The sequence below is a fragment of the Opisthorchis viverrini genome (genome assembly GCF_000715545.1).
Source record: "Opisthorchis viverrini unplaced genomic scaffold opera_v5_4, whole genome shotgun sequence".
Classification (NCBI taxonomy): Eukaryota; Metazoa; Platyhelminthes; class Trematoda; order Opisthorchiida; family Opisthorchiidae; genus Opisthorchis; species Opisthorchis viverrini.
Window position 1 is genome coordinate 4,828,519 of NW_008751660.1, and position 21,178 is coordinate 4,849,696.

General features: G+C 44.1%; 2 protein-coding genes across 2 annotated transcripts; one reads left to right on the forward strand and one right to left on the reverse strand.

Moving 5' to 3' along the window:
- Positions 1-2,885: 2,885 nt before the first annotated feature.
- Positions 2,886-21,178, forward strand: T265_12559 (hypothetical protein; the record flags this gene model as incomplete). The annotated part of the gene is made up of 11 exons (XM_009164283.1): positions 2,886-3,007; positions 3,044-3,286; positions 3,310-3,375; positions 3,413-3,574; positions 4,549-4,803; positions 7,587-7,727; positions 11,495-11,726; positions 12,210-12,476; positions 14,513-15,035; positions 17,459-17,683; positions 20,783-21,178. Coding segments are annotated over 11 exons (2,448 nt in total), but the record flags the coding sequence as incomplete, so codon positions are not given.
- On the reverse strand, positions 8,798-9,411 carry T265_00476 (hypothetical protein; the record flags this gene model as incomplete). Its single annotated transcript, XM_009164249.1, has 2 exons — positions 8,798-8,889; positions 9,276-9,411. The coding sequence occupies 2 exons, from the start codon at positions 9,409-9,411 to the stop codon at positions 8,798-8,800; spliced, it is 228 nt and encodes a 75-aa protein (XP_009162513.1).

Genomic DNA, 21,178 nt, shown 5'->3' on the forward strand with positions numbered 1-21,178 from the left:
GTTGGAGACACTACAAGATATGGCTGCCAACCGATGTCAGTGGCGTTCTTGTTGTCAGTTTCTGTCCAGATTGCCTGAGTGAATGTCTGGAGGTGTAGGCACCTCGGAATGATTGTGTTAAGCTAGCACTAAGTCCCTCCCCCATCCACCCTTATTCTTTTCTTTACAATAAGGCTTTCAAATAAGTCATGGCTGTACGGCAGTGAAGCATTGGTGTTGAGCACTGATGTCATGCTGTCGTTGATGATGATGGTGATGATTGTTATCGGCTCCGTGTCAATATAGAACGTCATAGGAAGACGAAAGTACGTTTCTCGGGCGTTGAATTGTGTCATTCCTCGTTTTTGTCCGTTCCTTTGTGTCACACACTAAGGTCACTGAACAATTCTCATTGTAAGTTTAAGATATTTGCAGAGGAGATGACGCTGTTCGTGTGTGGTCTCTACTATAGCACGGATTCGTGGCGATTTCACAACCTAACAAACTAACAGCTTCGCGCGGATATCTCAAGCGGACCGTGACCTCGTCGTAGGCAGACGCTATTTGAGGAATTTCATGTCGTCGATGGTGCGCTGAAAACAGGTTACTTAATTTGTGACTCCGAACGGGATGCGAATAAATTGACAGGTTGTTGTAGGCTTCGAAAGTAGTGTACGGTTTTTCGTCATCTTCGATACGAAACTGTAAACATTTTCAAGCTCGAGCATGCTGAAAATCTCAACCGGCGTATCCGTTTGAGATGATAGATAAGTGCTAGGACAAGTAAAGCGTTTCTCGCTAACCATGCTTTTTTATTGACCTTCGTTGATCGAAACGGGTGATAGGACCCTCGATAGTACTCGCCCTGAGCAACCGATGAAGTTCGGAGCGAATAAAATGTTCATCTACGGTGCTGTGTCACCTCGGTTTGGTTGTTGTCCGCAGGCAATCAGGAGCAAGGTGTTCTAGAAAAGATGGAGAGGGATTACACACAGTTCGACTACACGAAGAAGGTCATCGAATAGGATTTCAACACTCCAATGATTGCCGAGAAAATCATCCACATTCACACGCGGATCGCGGATTTAACGCGTAAACAGAAGTATCCTTGTGGCGAAGTAAGAGGTAACAGTGATACTAAGTGCTGTTTGTCACACTGAAAACCAGCGAAAACAGTTTATCTCCATGAATGTTCCGTAGGTCGGCGACTGTGACGAACAACTGCTTCCGAAAGGAAGATCTCAGAACTTCCGGTATCCACCAAAAGCGAGTTGGGCTCCATTGACAGAAGTGATCGATGCAACGCAGATGACTTGCATCACCACCGAAGAAAAACAGGTGGACTATCTCAAGGCAAGTGTAGCGTTTTCAGTAGCTAGGCACAAACGATGTGGTTTCAAGGGCGCGGTAAGAGTGTGACGTCATTTTACAGATTTTTCAGCTTTGTGCATCAAACAATTCATAGATTTCTTTTGCTAAGTCCGAAGATTTAGCTTGAGCAATTGGCGTGTCCACATTCAGATTTTTTGCTTCTGAAGTCCTTGTTGTTTGGACATGGACAAGCCATGGATGACATCGTCGCAATTCTGCTTGGCATTGACCACTTTAAAGTTACAGTCTCCGACAAGGTCACGAAGTCTGAAGAAACTGCTCCAGATTCTCGCCAGTGACCTGCTTATCGGAATCCGGTGGTTGCAGCTCGTATACCTAAGACTGATTGTCGCAGTACCTTAATCAGAGTATGAAGACCATTTGATGTGACTCAGCAATACTTATCTGATTTGCCCACCAGACCCACGTGATCTTTCAGCAAAATCAATAATCAAACTCCAAGTCTCCGAATATCTCTACGTAGTGGCCACATCTCCGATTTATAAAGTGGGATCGACCGAGCCACAGCCGAACTTGTCAAGTTGGTGTCACAAATGTTGGAGGTTAGCAAACGCTGCCTTTCCAGTTTGGGGAGCGGTTCTATTTTTTGCTTTTTCGAAGCTTTCCAAATTGATGAGTTTTCCCGTCACATCGGCAAGCATGAGTTTAAGGGGGTAATCCAACCTGTCTTGGAGTAGCTTTTTGGGCTTTTAAGTTATCCAATGCCGCCAGCGTACTCAAGACCTGTGAAGAAACGCCCCGGAAGCTTTTGGATCCCGAAGGTACGAGGGGTAGACGAGAAAGATCCAAGTAGGTCATCGATAGAGGAGGAAAGGCTCATAAACGCTTCGGGAGGATTCCGTTTTCTTCTAGGTATCAAAGTTGGCATGAGTAATTTCAAGTAGCCTGAAGGGAAGGATCCCCAACGAAGGTTGTAGGGAGTTGCGGGAAGGTGTAGTCTTCTACCCACTGTACTTGATGAATACAGATGAGAGCTTGCCATAAACCCCACGAATCCATGGGAGCTGGCGTACAAGGGGGAGGAACTGAGTTGAGGTGAATCTGATTGCTGTGCAGTACCATAGCTTCTGGTCATTGGTTTTAAAAACAGCTTTCAGATCAGGACAGATCAGGTTATCCGTCCTAGTGATACCATTTGAAGCGCATTTAGAGAGTTACGATGAATGTATGTTTTGCAAGAAAAGAACTCAGAGTAGTTCTCTTTGGGTAATCTATCAACACATGCAGGATACTACTAGAGTGGAAATTCAACGCTACGGCTAGCAAGAGAACATTTCGTTTTCATGCTAAATGCCTTACGGTAGGATTATCAGACCACCTTTTTGTGTGCAGGATGCAAATCACGGATCTGCTTCCGTTTTTGTGTTGGGATTTTCGTTGCTAATATGGAGTCCTTCCCGTGCTTCTGAGCTTTTACATGTGCTAGCACGTGTCAGCATTTAGTTACTTTGCTTCAAATTGTCCAAGAACTTGAAATTCGCCTGTATTGAATATTACCAATTTTTCCCTTCCAGTTTGACTGCCTTCTTACTCCGAGAGCCGCCGTTCCGCAAGTTATTGTGCTTCCGAGGGGCGTCACATACGGAAACCAGCCCACTTGAATTCCCAATGGACGGAAATGCTTCAGTACCGAGCTGTGAGCTTTGTTGTTTTACTTAAATATTTACGAAAGGGTCTTCTGCATTCACCGAAGAGGAGTTGCGGATGATCAACGAGTTGCAGGCGCGGATGGTAGCATCTCCTCAAAAGCCCAACACGCCCCCTCTCGGGCAAAAGGCCCTAGATGTGCTTGCTGACTTACAGATTTCCTGTTTAACCATAGCGGAGGAATGCTCAAAACCTGAAAACTTTACCGAGTCCAAGTGGCCGTTGAGAACTACTTGCATTTATCAAGGCATGAAAACTTGCATGAAATGTAATCAGAGTGGATTTTTTTAGGGGATTCAGAAGTCGGTGATTTTGTTGGAAATTGTCTGGACTCAATTTCGGTCCAACTGGATGATGGTAACAAGCCTATTGTTGTTTAACTCTTCTCGCAAAGTGATGGCCAGTGCTATCTGCAACTCTAAAAAACGACCGAAAAATGAACATTTGTGGGCGTCTTTCGTAATTCGTGATATGAAGCGGGTGATTGATTCCATTGGACATCAGTGTGAAGCACTCGTCAGGCAGCGGATTGCTGATGCCTCGTACATTCGGCTTGGTAAGGACGTAAGCTGTTGGAAATATTTCAGACCGTTATTTGTTTCAAAACTCACGATTCCACAGAGTTTTCAATAAGCTTTCTAAAACTTGTGAACAGCGTGATAACTGAGCTTCTAATGATCACTTATTCACCATGGTTTTTATTGTTAACTTCGATGTAATCAGACGATGAATAAGTGCTACCGTGTTCCACAGTGCTCAGTAGAACCTCAGTGTAACCTGTCAGTGAGTGACTACTGAACTGAATTGCATTTAGACTATGTATTTGTTTATAATGTGTGGGTCGAAATTTCGAATTCCACACTTCTCTGGTGAGATTAGCCTACGCTCACTTCCGACTCGAAATATATGGGTGGTAAAGACGCGAAATTACGGACCGGGAGTTTCGTGGTTCAAACCCAACTCCTGAATCTCGACTGCTCCTGTCTAAGCTTGGGAAACTTGACAGTATCTCAGCCCTCGTGCTTTCTTCGGATGGCATGGCAGCTAAACACGGAAAGACTATTATCTACGTTCAAACTGTTTCCAAGTGGTTAGTGTATTGTAGAGGGTGTAGCCAGCTAAGTACATTCGGAGGTTCATCTCAACAAGATTTTGATATTCCAGGAAACGGCATTCACAATCTCGTACCCACTTATTTGAGAACAGTTATCCATGTCCTCTTTGCCGATGCTAACTGTGGACCAATCAAAAGCAGTGCCAGAACTTATGCGCCAGCGGGTCAAACTCTACAGCTCATCATCAGCATCGATAGCTGTAACTCAGCTTCCGTTGAACATTTTCCCAAAATTAAGGTAGGTTTCTCATATAGTTCATTTCTGTTGATTTTACTCGGAGAATGCATTTTCATGGGATACTATTTTGTTCATCGAACTGCAGTTTGTGACTATAGCCGTAGGTTTACAATAAAAACCAAGCTATATTTTGTGTTATCATAAGCTTGTTAGGTAGCATCTTTCACCGTTTTCACAGGTCGCGTGTATGCTTGGGCACGAGAGCAACGCAACGCGGACATGGAAGATGAGCAGCTGGTCACTTCGGCCAATCAGTTGCGCTCACGACTTCGATGTCGACTGGCTAGACTGGTGTGGTTAACGCGTGCAAGCAAAAGACGTGCCCGGTCACATCCCATTTTGACGTCCATGAAGCATGAGTTGCTAAGGATACGAACACATACAATGGGACAGCTGTGTTCTGAACGCACGGCAGCTATGGGACCCACTGAGAGTACGTTAACTTGGTCTGAATTGTTAGTTTAGCTTTTATTGACATCACAAATGGTTTTCTTTAACAGAAGGGAGTCTGTGAGCTGTAATGGAGTTAGGATTCGTCGGTTTACTTTTTGTTACTTGACATCAAGTCGTCGTATGCTAAATCATGCAGTAGAACCCTTGGTGAAATACTCATACTTGGGAATCCCAGCGTTCTAGCCGTTTTTCGCTGAATCATTTCCAGTATTTAGAGATGCTTCTAACCTCAGTAAGGATTAGTAGATTCCTTCCCGTTAGGTCAAATAACTCTTGAAGGGGTGGTAAATTATCTTCATGTTGCAAGCCAATGCTCACCTATGCAGTAATCTGACTCACGTGTCGTGGAAGCCAATGGAAACAACTGTTTGGTTCGGCAAATGATACGCAGTTGGACGTATAAAGTTCCGGTTGCCACCTGCTCCTTTGTAGCCATCACAACTGGTCAGACGGTGGCGTGTCTTACTTTCTGTGGCGATGCGGTCTTATGGAACAAATGTAACACCTATCTTTCCAGAGGATCGAGTACCATAGGTTTACAGATTCGTCACTTTTCTTCCAATTTAGCATATTGTGATTGAAATTGGCCACCTTTAACTTACCGAGCAGGCGACGCGTCCGTTTGATGGTAACCTCTCAATGGATCATTGAGGTGGGTTTCTATGCCTAGAGAATAGTGACGGACATGAACTGTTGAGGAATAATGCTTTCCGTATACAGAGACCTATAAATCGATTGAGGTCAGCAAATCACAATTCTATGACGTGATGGTGGTATGGAACAAAATAATTCTTTGTCGGCTGAACGTTTCTCAGTAGGAGTAATGCTTAATACGATACTCGGGAGCATGTACATCGACCTGCAAACCGCTTCTGGACACCGGCGTCAGGAACGGAGCTACTTCCGGTAGACTCTCAGGAATAAGCCACCGAGTTTTCACAATGTCTAATGGGTGTCTAGCATGATTCGAGTAATTTAATCCCTTTTAAAATCACGCGTTATGCATTTCGCAAATTATCCAGTGAATGGTTGATAGCAACGGGATCCCTATTACATGAAGGGATTACGACTCAAAGTATGCACGGTTGGAGTGAAACTTCTATCATTTTTATCGCGGCACTCAACAGGAGCATCGAATTGAAACGTTAATCACGTATTGAGAGGAAACTATCCAAGGTATACCAATCTGCGACACTTTTATGTGGTGCTTTTCAATCTTCGTTTGTCGGAAAAGCCGAGAATTCATGTTTCGAGAACACTGGACACCTGGGCTTTGGAGTTTACCAATATGTAGATGAAAAGAAGGGTTCTGGCCTCCTTTGACAACCGCTTTATTCACGAACTCACCATTCTGAGCAACGTCTACAAACAAGCTACGATCTCTAGGTGCTTGGAAAGTTACTTACCCAAGTGCAGAGTGCAAAAATCAGTTTGTTGTCGTCGTTTCATGTGTGGAGATATTAGTAAATGCGGTGTGATTCAACGGATGGCATACCGGAATCTTGTTTTCACTGATTTATTGCTAATAAAAACTTCAATAATGTGAATGAAGTTTTGGGTTTAGCAACTCAAACTGAACAATCTTGCAATTCACTTTCGGGCAGTATAAATTTGTTTTTAACCTTTGCCATCTTTCACAAGGTTAGATAAACTTGTGTTTTATGTAGACAAACTACCGTTTGCCACGATGACATGGGCAAAAGCAACGAACTGTCGTATGTGAGCGAGTTATTGCTTTGTAAACAGTGTATGTTAAATATATGCTAACATGGCCAATTTTTCTAGAATATGAAGCGTCGTAGTAACTCTGATTAACAAGCGAAACTTCATGTGCCTCAGTGATTCAAAAAGAAAGAGGGAATAGTTGTAATTACCAGTTATTAGGTTGTGTATGATTGATATATTTGATTCGGTTTGGTTCATGTGACTACTTATAAAACCATTTAGGGAGCCTGTGGTATCCGGTGCCATTTGTGTCGTCTCGCTTTAGTGGTTGAAGGTTCACTCAGGGGAGTTCAGAACTCAGCATGGTTATTCACTTCGTGTGTGTTTCACGTTGATCGAGGACTTTTTTGGTGTTGCTAGTTTGATCAGTTTGGGGCCAGTTTCTGTCAAATGTGTTGGAACCTGGCTTGAATAAACGTGTGCGAGAGCTACTTGCAAGCGTCTAGACTACATTCGGATAAGGTAGTTCAATAGCTTTAGTGCTCTGTGTTACTTCAATCTCACGCGACAGACCGACATAAGCCGAGTGTTCAATAAACATCAACTTCTGTTTCGTAACAGCCGCTCACTAGTTCGTATTAACGTTATCGTGCACTAGGTAGATTATACAGACCGGAGAAGCAGCATCACATGTACGACAGTGGGATTTGACCAATAGTCCCAGGAAAACGTCCTCGCAGAAAACCAGAGTAAGCGAATGAATGGCGAGAATTCGAGATAACTCAGTGGTTAAGGCACGAGCTTTCTGATCGGAAGGTCCCAACTCCTGCGTCTCGACTGTTCCTGTCTAGGCATGGGCAACCTAGCAGCATCTCAGCCCTAGTGCTTTCTTCGAGCAGCATGGCAGCTGAGCACTGGAAGGGTGTTACATCTGAATCATTACTATTTTTATTAGTGTATGCTGAATCAAACGTGTGCGTTACTTCTCATTGTCAGTTTGTCTTTTCAGCTGCGCGGGCACGGGTTACTCTAGGGCTTCTCGCATTTGGCTTGTTTCATTTGGCTTAATAGTTTATCCTGCTTGTTAATATTTTTCAGCTCCTTCACTGCGTTTGGACAAGGAGGAAAGTAGTGAGGCCGCTCTCCGGCGCGTGATCCCTTCACAACTTTATGGAATCCTTGAACAGTTGATCGATAAACTAACAGTGGTGTTCTTGGAACTGCCGCCTCAGGTTCCAGGTAGGCATATCCCTTTTAAGTTTCTCCTGGCGATTAGCCTCTCATTTCTTTAGAAAGGTTACCTTTTTCCCTATATCATTTACTACTGCAGTTCAGCTCGACTCAGTCGCACTACTTCTCTCATTGTATGCGAGCTGTAATCCTGTTTGACTAAAAGTAATAGAGAATTAGCGTCCACCATTTTAGTCACATGTTCGAAGTGACTACCGGTGAGTAATAGGAGTTGCCGTACATTATCGACCGGTGCTCATCACTGTGTCACTATTCAACTCGCACGCCAGCTGATGAAGTCTGGAAGGCAATTGATTAATTGAATAAAAACCTGTCGGTCGGAGCAGTAGTGCTGTCTTATGCCACCGAGAAATGCACTGCTTAGTCATGTTTCATGCACTGGCCAGTAACCACATGAAAATAATTCTGCTGTTTTCTTGTTCCTGTTTCGTCGTTTCTTGTCTGGTAGTTGAAATAGCTCCGTGAAAATTCACGTCGTGTCTATCTGCAGTGAGGTCTTAGTGGTCCACCGAAATTACTTGCCCCCAGTACGAAAATACCGTCACAGAAGGGGTAACATTTGTCTTTGAGCAATGTGCTAAAGTCAACGATGAGCTGACGCGGACTGCCTTCCTCGTAACTTCATGCGTGAGTACGGTGGTCCTTGCCGCTACAGCTTATCTATGGGACCTGTTCCAAGTGGTCCCTTTTTGTAGAGGCTACTGTTAAAGATATTGACATAATCTCCACTTTTATGTGACAATAGAGTCACCCTTGAGTCAACTAAACACTCTTCCTAGGAACCCGTTCTATTTTTTGCTGTTGCTTTGGTGTTGCTTTGCTTCGTCTTATTTTGAGTATACTTCAAAACAGAAAGTAAACATTCACTGAAACAGGTGTTGCGCGAGTTTTCCATTGTCTTTTATTTATTTCCTCAATTATAACTCCTGCGTTTTAACATTTGTTAACGCATCTTCTTTCGAATTATTCGACCACTCATCCTCATCTTGTTCCAATACCCTGAGTATATCATTCGGCATTACGTTAGACGTAAATTCCATCATAACAAATTTGACGCATTACTCTTTCATCATTGTCCTGTAGTCGAAAGTAGGGAGAATGACTTTCACCTCGTCGTTATATATGGATTGATCGGCTTCACGGTCGACATCTAAAACTGGGTGAAATTAATTCATATCACAATGCCCTGGCATTTTTGCACACTTTAACTATTAGAATAGTTAGATTATGATCACCATAACTGAATTTAACTACTGTGCTTTTTGGAGCTATCACGATATCATAAAAATGGAACCTACTCAATAACCGGTCCAAAAAGTGGATCTATTGTTTTACGCTACAGCGCCGTCAAGCAGGATCCGCGTGTAATCAACTTTAGCGAAACGGATCATGCTTAAGTGGTCTAACATGACTTTGAGTTATACCTGGGGCAGGATCCTCCCTTACTGTTTGTCAGTTCAAATTCAGGGTTTGTCCACATTGCTGAAAAACGCCTGTCTCTGTACACGCTGCTGCAACCATTACCTCTTCGCTCACTTAAGTCTTCTCGTACGTTAGCTGGTGGTGGAATAATAGAAGACACGTCTTTAGATTGACTGGGTTGCAATTCTTTGACATATTGGAAGACAGCATCGCAATCCCCTTGAATATCCGTTACTTTTGCATGTTGCATGTTTAGAGGTGAATTTTGGTTTCATTATTGTTGGTGCACTTCGAAACGTATGTTGGATGGACCATAGTTGTATTCGTATTTCGGCCGTTGGTCGTTAGGGAATCGAACTCAGCTCACGTTTTTCAGGGTTGTGCAGCCGAGCGTCACTGACGTAAACATTGTTGTACTCAATCCATTAGGGGTTGCAATCTGCGGCTCAAGATGCACCCAACGTACGCATATCCGTTCAGTGAATAAGTGAGGAGTTCCCTGGCTTCATTATTTTTGGAATATGCTGTAACGCTTCTATCAGCTATCTCTAACAGCTTTGCTGTGATTGAGCATTGTCCCTCGAAATATTTCCGACTGAACCAAACGGTTTGCATTTTATCTATGATGGACCGGTATGTCTCCTGACGCCGTAAAAAGTGGACATCTCTACCGGGTCAGCTTTTCGTTTGAAAGCTCCTAGATAATTTCAGGGGACGATATGGCTCATCGGTTAGAGCGCGAATTTACTGACCGGAAGGTCCGTGGTTCAAAGCCGGCCTCTGCATCTTAACTTTCCCTGTCTAGAGAACAACCCGGTATTATCTCAGCCCTCATGCTTCCTTTGGGTGGCATGGCAGCTAAGCACTAAAATGGTGTTACAGCTGAACGAGATAAATTCCGGTACATTTTAACACTCATAGGTATGTTAAAGCACTGAACAGATTGTTTCGCGAAACTTCTGTGGCACTCGCTGTTGAACAAGCGGGGCTAAAAAACTGACCGATTGACCGAGTCGATCATAACCTTGAAGTCAAAAGATGTCAAGTTTGTGAATATATCGCCTATCTAGTACGTGACAGAATTTGAACGTACGATGTATGCAACATTTACTTTATCTGCATCTGACATGCCGTCCTTGCTGGGATGATTCACTTGCCGCCGTAAGATAGTGGTGTAACATGGATCATGCTAGTACCTTTGTGATTGTCATACTCACCTCGACCACTGTCTATGTAAAGTGACAACTGTTGACGCGCCCTAGTTAGTCGACCCAGATTCCTCACTTCAAATCGATAGGAACAGGATAGGCACAGACTACCATTCCTGAACAAGTCAAATGACAACTCGATGGTACTCTTCTTGGTAGACGATAATCGAGTGTACGTAACATGTGGCCGAAGCACTGGGATCTCTCGTGCTACTAAAGTACCCGTAGCAACCGCTTACTGGTTTCCTTTTCGCCTCGTTAATTAGGGTGTCACAGTATAAAGCCACCAACGGTCCTGAAGAATTTGCGTCCATATGCTCGAAGGCGCCTAATTACTCGGTTCACAAACATCCTGTCTCGCAGCCACACGGTTGGTAAACTAACCTATTGAAAATTAACGTTTTTTATACCGCATGTGGTGCAAACTGGCGAATGTGATTCAAACCTTTTGCGTTCGTGCACTCACTTCATCAAACACTTCGTTTGGAGCTCAGCAACCCTGTTACATAAATTTTCTTATAACTTCAAGTGCGCCATTTGAACTTGGGGGTATGTCATGAAGCTGCATGACTCTCTAGGTACAAAGTGATGAGGGTATAATCATGGCCAATTGATTTGATAGCGTTTTTCGCAGTCGGTTCAGTTTCAGTTTCGTCCTCCCAAAAGCGATCTGAACACCTGAGTTTTGGAAACTCACCACTTTGCGCGTCATTATTTTATCAACGATCAAGTGGGCCAGAATTAGTTTCATCATAACGGGGCCCAAACGCTGAATGGCGTTGTTTCATTCCTCTTTCATTTTTGCCGACACTAGCAACAGATGTCTACTGTACCCGAAAAGGGCTTCTAGACAGGGTTTTTCAGAATAATATTTGAACCCTAACTTTCGAATGAACAGCATACGATAATTGGATAAGAAAATTTATTGACCCGACAGGTCGCTGCACCGTTGACGTGAAAGTACCGTGCTGTAACAATATGCCAGCCGGGTTTTCATTTTGTGCGATTCTCACCTCAGTGTACCGTATCTCCTCTTGTGTTGTGGATTATTTTGTTTTATTCTGATTTACTATTGAACACGGTATTAATATCAGCTCCCTTCCATCCTTCACTTCCCAATACCAGGTGTTTGTATTTCCGAAAACCTCGAAGATCTAACACTCAGGAGAGAATTTTTGAAACAGTTGATTACGCGAACCATTTTAGGATTTTATGACCACCTGGACGCGTCTGTCAACATCGAGACTCATGCTGAGGATGGTGCGGGCGACCGAAACCCCGGTTCGGCTTCTCCTTTGGTTTTCCCACAAGAGATGGATTCTGCTGAGTCGGACGCCGAGGCTGTTGACGAGGCAAAGTGAGTTTACTTGTTTTTTAGTTTTAGTGTGTTTCCGATCGATTTCCTATTTTTTGAGCTTGGGGTCATCAGTGCGATCATAATCATCGGCAATTTCGCTTTGGTTTCCTACTACACAGCCTCAGATCTGTTCTCTTGCGTCCGTTTACCATAGTTTTCTGGTTTATTTGGTGATCCGCTTGAGAACTTCGAGGCAATCTTTATGGCTCATATTAGATTGTTTGCTTCTTGCGAAGACGTATGGATTTAAGGCTGCGTAGTGTCCTGAGAGTAAGCAATGCTACAAGGATGGCGAAGAGTGAACACAGTTCTTATGTGATGAAGCGTTCATGCAAAACATCACTGTAAACGTAACATCAGGCACTCCGTTTTTCGTTTGACTGTTGGCAATATTGGTGTTGAGTTACAGTCAGATACAAACCGTTCGTAATCTTCGCCAGTTTCGGTGATGATAACCTCCCCGTCCATCTTTTCTGTCCGCAGAACAGGGCCTGGTGCTCGCTCCTCAACTTCCTCCCTGAATCCTGCGCTAGTTCAAGCAGCCTTGGACGGGTTCGATCACCATAGGTATGCGAGCCGCAAACGTGCAATGCCCACTACCATTTCGGTATTTCAAGAAGAAGATCGACTTGCTAGTGATGCAGTCGCTGACTCCCGTATTCCTAGAATTGATACCACTCGTGAGAACGACCAGACTGAGGAGATTCTGAGCGTGCTCCGTCGTCCAACAGTGCCTGTGGTTACCGCAGAGTATGTCATATTTTGGTTCTGTTGTTTGGTTCAGCCGACATTTTTGTCATTTGATATGGTGTTTTGCATAGTTTTCCGTGTTGTCAAATCTTTTACTGCTTCGTGAAAAAAATCAGGATTTCTTACCACAGACAGAGAATGCTGCCAACGTTACCGCGCTAACGGAATAGTGTAAACTAAGTGCGGGACACACAATTTAAATGGACTCGCCAATAATGTACGGGTTGTCCATAGCGGATTTTCGAAACCGGATCAGCTGCCGATGAAACCTGTTACTTTAAGACCTGCAGCGCATTCTCATATGACTAACCCACAGTTGTTGCTTTAGTGGAATGAACGTTGTGGAGAGTGCAAACAAATTTACCCTATTCGAGAAACATTTGATATGCTCTGTCATTAGGGTGTACTCTAGGGCAACACTGTTGTAAAGATGAGGGGGCTCATTCTGCGCCCATTCTGCAGGAGGCATTTAAGGAACATGGCTGGACCGATTGAAACCGGCTGCTGTAAATGGGTGGCTGCAGTGTTGGAGTTTGTGAGACCAATCCTTCAGTACGTTCAATGGCTTGACTGGGCGCAGTCTCCCGTGTAGAGGGCTCATTGTTTTTCACTCCTGTGGGATAGGCTTTTCTCATCCTCGTATTATTTGCGCATGGTTTGTTGATTTGTGTCTCTTGCTTGAATTGACACGTGTTGCGCCAATCAGTATGTGCAACAAATGAGGGCATTTTGACAAGATCGGGACGATTCGTGCTTGCCAGTAATTCACTTTATATGGAGTCTAATCTCCGTGATTACCACCTCTTGAGTGAATCGATTGAAGCAAACTAGCCGTAAAACATCCTAGAGGAAAATTTCTACCAGCTTAGTTGCTTCTGTGGTTCTAGGGCAACCGATCAGTCTTAAGTACATTACTGAGGATTACCTGCGATCACGGTGCGTACACCAGTTAGACGCAAGCGCTTTAGAATGGGAAAGGAGACTCAGCCTTGCTTCGTCTGTTGAATACATTGTCAGTAGACGGACATCCGTACGTTATCATCTTTGCCCTTATCTTGCAGCAGAATTATTTGATTAGCTGGATAAATTTGACTCGGAACTTAGTTTTCCCAGCATACTTCGCGGCATTTGTATGCAGACCAACCGATTCCTTGAATTCAAGGCTTAGAACCCCAGAGGGGTTGTTTCATACCAGGATTTCATCGTGGTATTTTTACCCACTGGGTCTCCATGCTGGTTTGGTGATCCCTCTGCTCTAACAGTCTCTATTCCATGTTTCATGAATGGCCATTCGTTTGGCGCTGAAGGAATACCCGGATCGATCGACCGATACAAATATGCTCTGACATCCGGTCGAGCAATGAGGACAGTCAAATTGCTGGGAGAAAATTTTTAGTTGCATCAGAATAGGGACTGGATACCTCGGTCAAACTAGCTCCCAAGCTGGCTGGTAGAAGACTCAATAAGGTCTCTTGCATCCAATGTTACACTGATATTTTTCGGCATAGTGTGCAGCTCACGTGCTACCCTGATATTTCGTGATGGAGATATTCATTAAATTTTTTTCTGTGTGGAACGGTGGCCTAGCCGTGCACGCTGATTCCCAAGGAATACGACGATTGCTCTGGTGCGACCAGGTTTGCTTTTTTGTCGCGCTCGATGCTGGCCTAAAAGCTAGAAATTCATTGTTAGTTGGAACGATGACTTTACGCAGTAATCAGCCAGAATCTTTTGCGCTCAGAGTTGCATGCTAACACAACCTGTGTACTACGTAAAAATTGTAGGAGCCTACGTACGAATTCGGCCTGCATCGTGCCAACTCAACTTCTTCGGAAGTGAAGATTTACGGTTCCTCATGATGCTCCATTCGATTTATATTGCGATGAGATTGTAAATTTCAGTCTTTGTGACGTACGACGTAACGCTTCATATTGGGCCCTTTCATCTGACACTGCTGCCAGTTATTAATCTGTCTGCCTCACAGTAGTCCAGTATATGTACCCTCATATCTGCTTTTTGTCATCGTTTCTTTATAGATCTAGTGGTGAGGAAGCGACATGTCAAAACCATATTGAGGCTGGCAGTAAACAAAGTCGAAAAGCGACTCCTCTCTGTCGGTCTTCCACTAGTCCAGTCAGAGTTAGTTCCAGCAGCAACAGACCTTCAGGGAAAGTTGAATGTTCTCAATCTAACGCACCCAAGAACAAATCTTTTCGATCTCTGCGTACCCGTGATAGCCGAACTCCGTCAGACAACAGCTTCTCCGAGGGAGAAGTTCTTTCTGATTCGGAAGAAGAACGAGCAGATTCGGTTAGCGAAGTGGAGGAGCCAGTCACGGATTTGGGTGAAAAGACAAATGTGGATATTGAAGAGGAAGAGGCTGAAGAGCTTATACGAATGGTGAACGAGCAGCTGCGAGATCGTACTCCTGCCAGTGATATTGATCTGACTGAACTGGAAATCATGGATGAATGGGCCCCGCCCACGTCGTCCATGGTCGTGGCATCACGGACCGAAACAGAATCAAGTCAACCAGAGATATCAGCGCCTGAAGTTGAAGTATGTTAAACTAGTGCCATATACAGGAAGTGCATATGGTGCTGTTGACTGCGGAAGATTTCGTCTTTTGTACACTAACCTTTGATACCGGAAGCAACCAGTCATAGAAACAGGAGGACAGAGTATACTGACACACACATCTCAATACTTTTGACGATGTTCGTACATCCAGTGATCTTGCGGTTGACACCTTGTCAGAAAACCATACAGGCCCTCGCAATTTAGGAGGCGATATTCTCCTGGTCAGCAGTATGAGCTTCACTCCCCTCTTTCAGTAAATTTGTTGCAAGTCAGTGACCGTCCGCCGCTGCATATTGCTGCATTCTAGGTAGCCGTTTTAATATAGGTTCTTTCAATAATTTTACTGCTACTACAACTACAAGGGCCACTGAAACTCAGGATAATTTTGAAGTCTCCGTTTTTGGTTACGAAAAACACGTGTCCGTTAGCTCTTCATCTGAATGACATCTGACAAGACGCAGGAACGAGTAAATATGAAGGTGTTGGTCGATTGTGTAGTGACAAAACTAGTGGCCGGAAAGAAGGCTGGCAAGCACATACTGCCACATCTCTGTTTGTTACGTAATCTTGGTCGTTGGCTTGCTTTCTGAGCTATCCAGCTTAATTGCGATTAATCTTAATTAAATAACCTAGCTAAGCGAACAAACCAGTAACTGTCTACCTCACCTGAGTTTCCGGTGTTCCCCTTAAAAGCAAGTACTCTGTTTGATGGTCGAGAATCTGTATGTCGAATCTACGGGTTGTGAGCTTTGTCTACCCGATATTCCACAATGTTTTGTCCCATCTGGTCAACTCATTTATCTCTCTTATAAGTTGGTTCTGTCATTAACTGCAAGCGCGCTCTGCGGTGCTAATGAAACACTTTCATTATCTGTTTTGTTGCTCTTTTTGTCATGAGTCGCACGTAGTTAATACTCTAACTTTATTGCGCGTCTGACATGTTGAGTGAGATCGTGAGGTTGTTGATGACTTCCACCAAAGAATGTGGACTGGTGCTCAAAGGGCTTCATTGAAAGCCATCTGCTTTCAGCGGCAAATGCTTTACTTCCTGTGAATGGCAACTGTACAACTGCTGGGCCCTGCATGGTTCGCTATCCCAAACCGCTTGTTTCGGCTTTCTGGGAACTGTGAGTCTGCTATACACGCCCAAGAAGTACTCAGCAAAACCAACTGTCTGTGGCACCTTGCTCTGATGTAAATTTATACCCTATATGCTGTCTCCAGTGAGAAGTATTTTCTTCTCACGCACTCTACCCTCATACGTTTGGAGCGAACCGAAATACCAAAAAAGCATAAATTCATGTCCTCAGATACCGTCTCTTTGGATGGGGATCCCACGATCAGGCATTAATGGCTCAGATTAGTGACAGACAGCTATTATTGTTGACGCATGAAAGCTATCGCCGTTAAGGCGTAGTCTTCGTATTTTTCACCTCCTGTTGAATGCAAAAAGATGGGATACCAATAAATTCGTTACAACATAACCTGCCATACTTGGCTGTTCCCTGTATCCTCCTTCACAACTATAGCAGCTGCAACTAGCGCTTCATTGCTACATTGTTTCTGACTGTCAAACGGGTCTAAATTGAATCTTCCTTACCGTCGCGTTATTTGGGTGACTTACGGACCATGGCGCGAGCTCATAACCACTAGGCCTCTAGTCTCTATCCATTCCTGACTTTTCGGTTGCTCTTGTCTGGTTCTGAATGGCCTGACAACATGTCCGCTCCTGAGCTCCTTTCGGGTTGCATAGCAGCTGCTCGTCAAAAAATTGTCGTAACAGAAAACCTCGATCGGTTTTTGTCTTGGATTTCGATAGCGACGATTGAGGACTTATACCCTTCTATAAACCCATATTTTAATTCTTTTTGTGCATAATCAGGCTCCATGTTGAATGATATCATTGATTTCATGTTCTTTTCGCAGTGCTGAGTCCCCATATGAGGTTGATCCTTCCACCTATCTAAAATCAGCGACATTCTGATGCTAATACTGTTTTTAATTCGTTGCCAGCCTGGCGTTTTGCTGGTGTGCCTTTTTGTGTATTTTGCCAGGTACTCAGCTTTAGGCATTTTTTTCATATTCCTACATATTACTTCCCAAGTACCAATGTTTACATATTCGCATGCGCGAACTCGTGATTGCTCAGTGGCCAAGACACGAAATTACTGATCAGAAGGTCCCTGTTTCGAGCCCCATCTCGCATCTCGACTGCTTCTATCTAGGCTTGGGCAACTTGACAGTATCTCAACCCTTGTGCTCCCTTCGAGTAGCATTGCAGCCGGATACTGAAAGATTGTTGCAGGGTAGCTGTTACTATATGCATGCTCCACCTCGTTCATCTGTTATTCCCTTTCGTGGCGACAGTTTGGGCTTATTTTTCGTGTTGTTTCATTTTGTAGCAGCTTTCTGCAGAGGAGCAAGCAGCTTTGGAGGAGGTAACAAGGAAAATCGCGGAGATTGTGGATAATGCCCTGAATGAATGTGGAAAGGGATTAGATGAACTTGTCTTGTGTGCTGAACAAAATGCACCTATTATGAAAGACTCGATTCACGCTGAGTCACAGCCTCTGGTTCTCTCGGAGGACACGGAGGCAAGCATTGAGCGAACTGCCTCGGCTTTCAAGGTACGTTTCAATCAGCCATACGGTAAGCCTGACGCTTTATCTCTGCACTGTATTGCGTGTGGCCTCTTTTTACTCGATTAGTTACCCAATATCGCCCTCAATTTCCCCGCATTTATCTGTTCACTATGTAATCCCCCTTCGGAGAGAACGTTCTTTAAACCGATCGAAATTGTCCTCTCGTGTGAGGAGGTGTGGTACTCTTGAACACATGTAGATCTAAAACAATCAACTATGTGCGTGGTATTGTTTCTCTCACTGATTGTTAAACATTATCGGATTTCTAAACGCTGTTTCACACGTACTAGATTCACCCAAACGTATCAAATGCGGACAGATTGCTGTTGTAGATTTTAAGTTCCGGCCAGGTTGGTGCACTTCATTTGCACTATTGATTTCTTCTGACTCTGTCGTCTGTTAGCCAACTATTTGATCCATATGAATTCACAGCACCTGACAAACTGTTTCCCTACTCTGGTTATCACGCTGTGTGCATGCTTACTGACTAGATCCCAGTGTCAGTGCCTCCGCGAACGCTGTTTTGTCTCAGCGGATGAATCTCACCAAAATGGAGAAAGTTTGAATCTTTAGATGTTTAATCAAGATTCACATTTAAATGTCACGGAGCTAAGGCCCTTTTGCACTGCTATCAAGTTTTTCTAAGAACTGGGAATGTTACCAATAGCATACCTCACCTCTGGATGAAACTGGTAATCGGTATTAGACTTTTGCGACCTTCCAAAACTAGGACAGAGGCTGACTTCCTCTCTATTCACTGTTCGCTCGTGATTGAGCCTCGTCGCTGACCCTGTGGTTGTTCATGCGCTTCCGGTCTGTTGTGGTCTCCTCAGGGTGTGTCGGTCGTTCTTGGGTAAGTTGGATGGCCAAACCAATCTGTGGTAGGCACAGTGCCTCTAAGCCAAAATTCAGTTGCGTGTCCTCTTATGCAAGGCTTCCTCTTTGAGAGGTCAAAGAGATGCAACTAAAGTTAATAGTTCCCCCTTATGTGGTTTGTACTCGATACCAGCCCTCAGCGACTGAATCTTACTAAATACAAGCTTTTTACTAGGTTGAAGTTAGTTATTTTTTTGACGCATCAGCGCCTAAACTCAAACTACATGCCATGCTCTGGTGGATGTCTTTACATTGGTGACATGCCTCATGTCTGTCATGCAAGTTGTCTAGATGACTTAGCCATTCGTTATTCGCCCCCTCCAATTAATCATCAGCTTTCATGCAGAGGGAACATTGTTCTGGTCACCTATCTGCTATATCGAGCTGCTTACCTAACAGTGATCACTTAGATCCTACGGAGTTTCGGCCATAACTGTTACGAGGTTGCGTGGTGCTTTCAGACTCACGAAGAAGCCTGTTCGTCAGTCATCAACCAAACTTCGTTTTGTTCGCATTCGCTGTTCATCATTTTTATTGTCTTTTTGATTAGTTCACTTAGTTCACTCGTCAGAGCAACTCATAGTAATAGGTTTTCTGTGCTCAACATTTCAGTGTTTGTGTATGTATTCCAGTACGGGTGCAGTTCCTTACTTTGATTTTCATGCACGTACTCCGTCGTTCTGTCAACGTGGTCACGTCGTAGACCTCTGAGGCCATAGAGGGTTCCAGATTCATCGTCCAGGGTTCTGCGTCAGTTGTAGCCTCCATGTGGGTAGCAGCTGGTGGTGACGATCATTGTTGTTCGACCTATTTGACCTATCGGTCGAGGCGTTCTTTATTCATAATGGTCGCTCCGTTCTGACCTTTGATGGTCTCGGGGACCAGTCGCACGTATCAATCTTTGGGCGTTCCCAGCTTTCTGTGTCTATTCCATTTCCCTAACTTTCTCACTATAAGGCTTCATGGTCGGTGCGCACGCACAGTTTCTCTAGACGCCTGATAGTTTGTCGGGTCAAGTTATGTTCGGGACTGGCGGGGATATTTCTACGAGACTTAAGGAGTGCAGCTGTTCGGTCTGATATTCAGTGCCTGACTTGGCCTGGTAGCGCCGTACCACAAGCAGTATAAACCTTAAAGCATGCCTCCTATTCAAGAAGTGGATTTTAACTGTTCCCTCGAGCAACTAGTCTAGCAAATTACAATGGGACTTGTAATTAAAGTGTAGGGTAACTTGTGCATTTTGAGAAGGCTGATAGCTAAGAAAACTGGCTTGAGGAAACCGCAGTTTACAGAGCACTATTGGAAACTAATATCACACATTCGTCTCACGGGCCCCAGTTGGAGGGCAACATGCTGTCTAACAGTTACACCACTCATACAGTTTTTGAGAACTCTTCGACTGCCCACAAACAGTTTCGTCCTTCTTGGGGCTCACAAGTTAGACCCACTCCCCGAATCTCCTTCAGCCTTATGTTCTAATTGAACCCAAATTGGACAGATTTTGAAAAATACTCTCATTTGCGCACGACTTTGATTTTGGCGGGTGAATTAACTGAGTTTAGTCCAATATCCGGTTAATGGTGGTCCGTTTCAACATAATGTGTCGCACGGGAAATTCAACTGCACTCAGTTAAACTTCCTGTTAAAGCCAAATTAGTGTGCAAGTGAGAGTATTTGTCGACATCAGGCCAACCTTTTTGGAAACCAGATCATAGGTCAATCCGGTGATCTGTTTGAATGTTATTCCACTTATTATGTTTTCACCCTCAAGTTGCCGATTATATTTTTCCCTGTGTATCACTGATCTGCATTCATTTGCTGGGATATACGAATTTCCGGTCTTTCGGTTGGCAAGACGACATCTTCCTTTACCTCCAACATCCCTACCCCTTAAGTGTAATTTCATCCATACTGATCATTCGCCGTTTGTGCGCCCTAGAATGAACTTTTCGCAAGTTATTCCGCGAGCCTAGTGTCAAGTTTCACTCGGCATTTCAACTAACTTTTCAAACTGAGAATTGACCCACAACATTCATTCCAGTTTTCTTTTGGAATTCTTATTCGTGCCACTCAGGTTCCAAGGTGGTTTGGTCAGTTTGTCCCCATTAGGTATTTTTAAAGCTGGGGAAGAACTGAGAATCATGACATCATGAATATAGTTTGCCGTTTGATTTCTTCATTTGCTTTGCTCCTTTCATTTATTTAAAGGAACACGTAACTTCGGTACTGACGAATCTTTTGCATGCCATTCCGCTAATGGCGGATGGAACGAACGGATCTGTCATCAAGCTGCCGAGTGCCAAGAAACCCGACGCAGCCCCACCCGCTGTCATAACTGGACGAAGGGGGTCACGGTTAATGGGTATGCTGCGAGCGTATCAGCAAGATGCTGTGAAACGGATGAGTTCGAGTGCCAAGTAGCCAAACTGATGCAGCGATTTAACCGTTTTCCCGGTCTTCCTTTACCTTCAGTAAATACCTTCGGAACGATTGATTTTTCAAAGTCTCCAAGCGGTCATCTCTAATATGACGATTTCCATTTTCTATCCAGGAGCCATCACCCAACGTCCTCTCAACAAAATAGCATATCTGGCCTAACCAAAA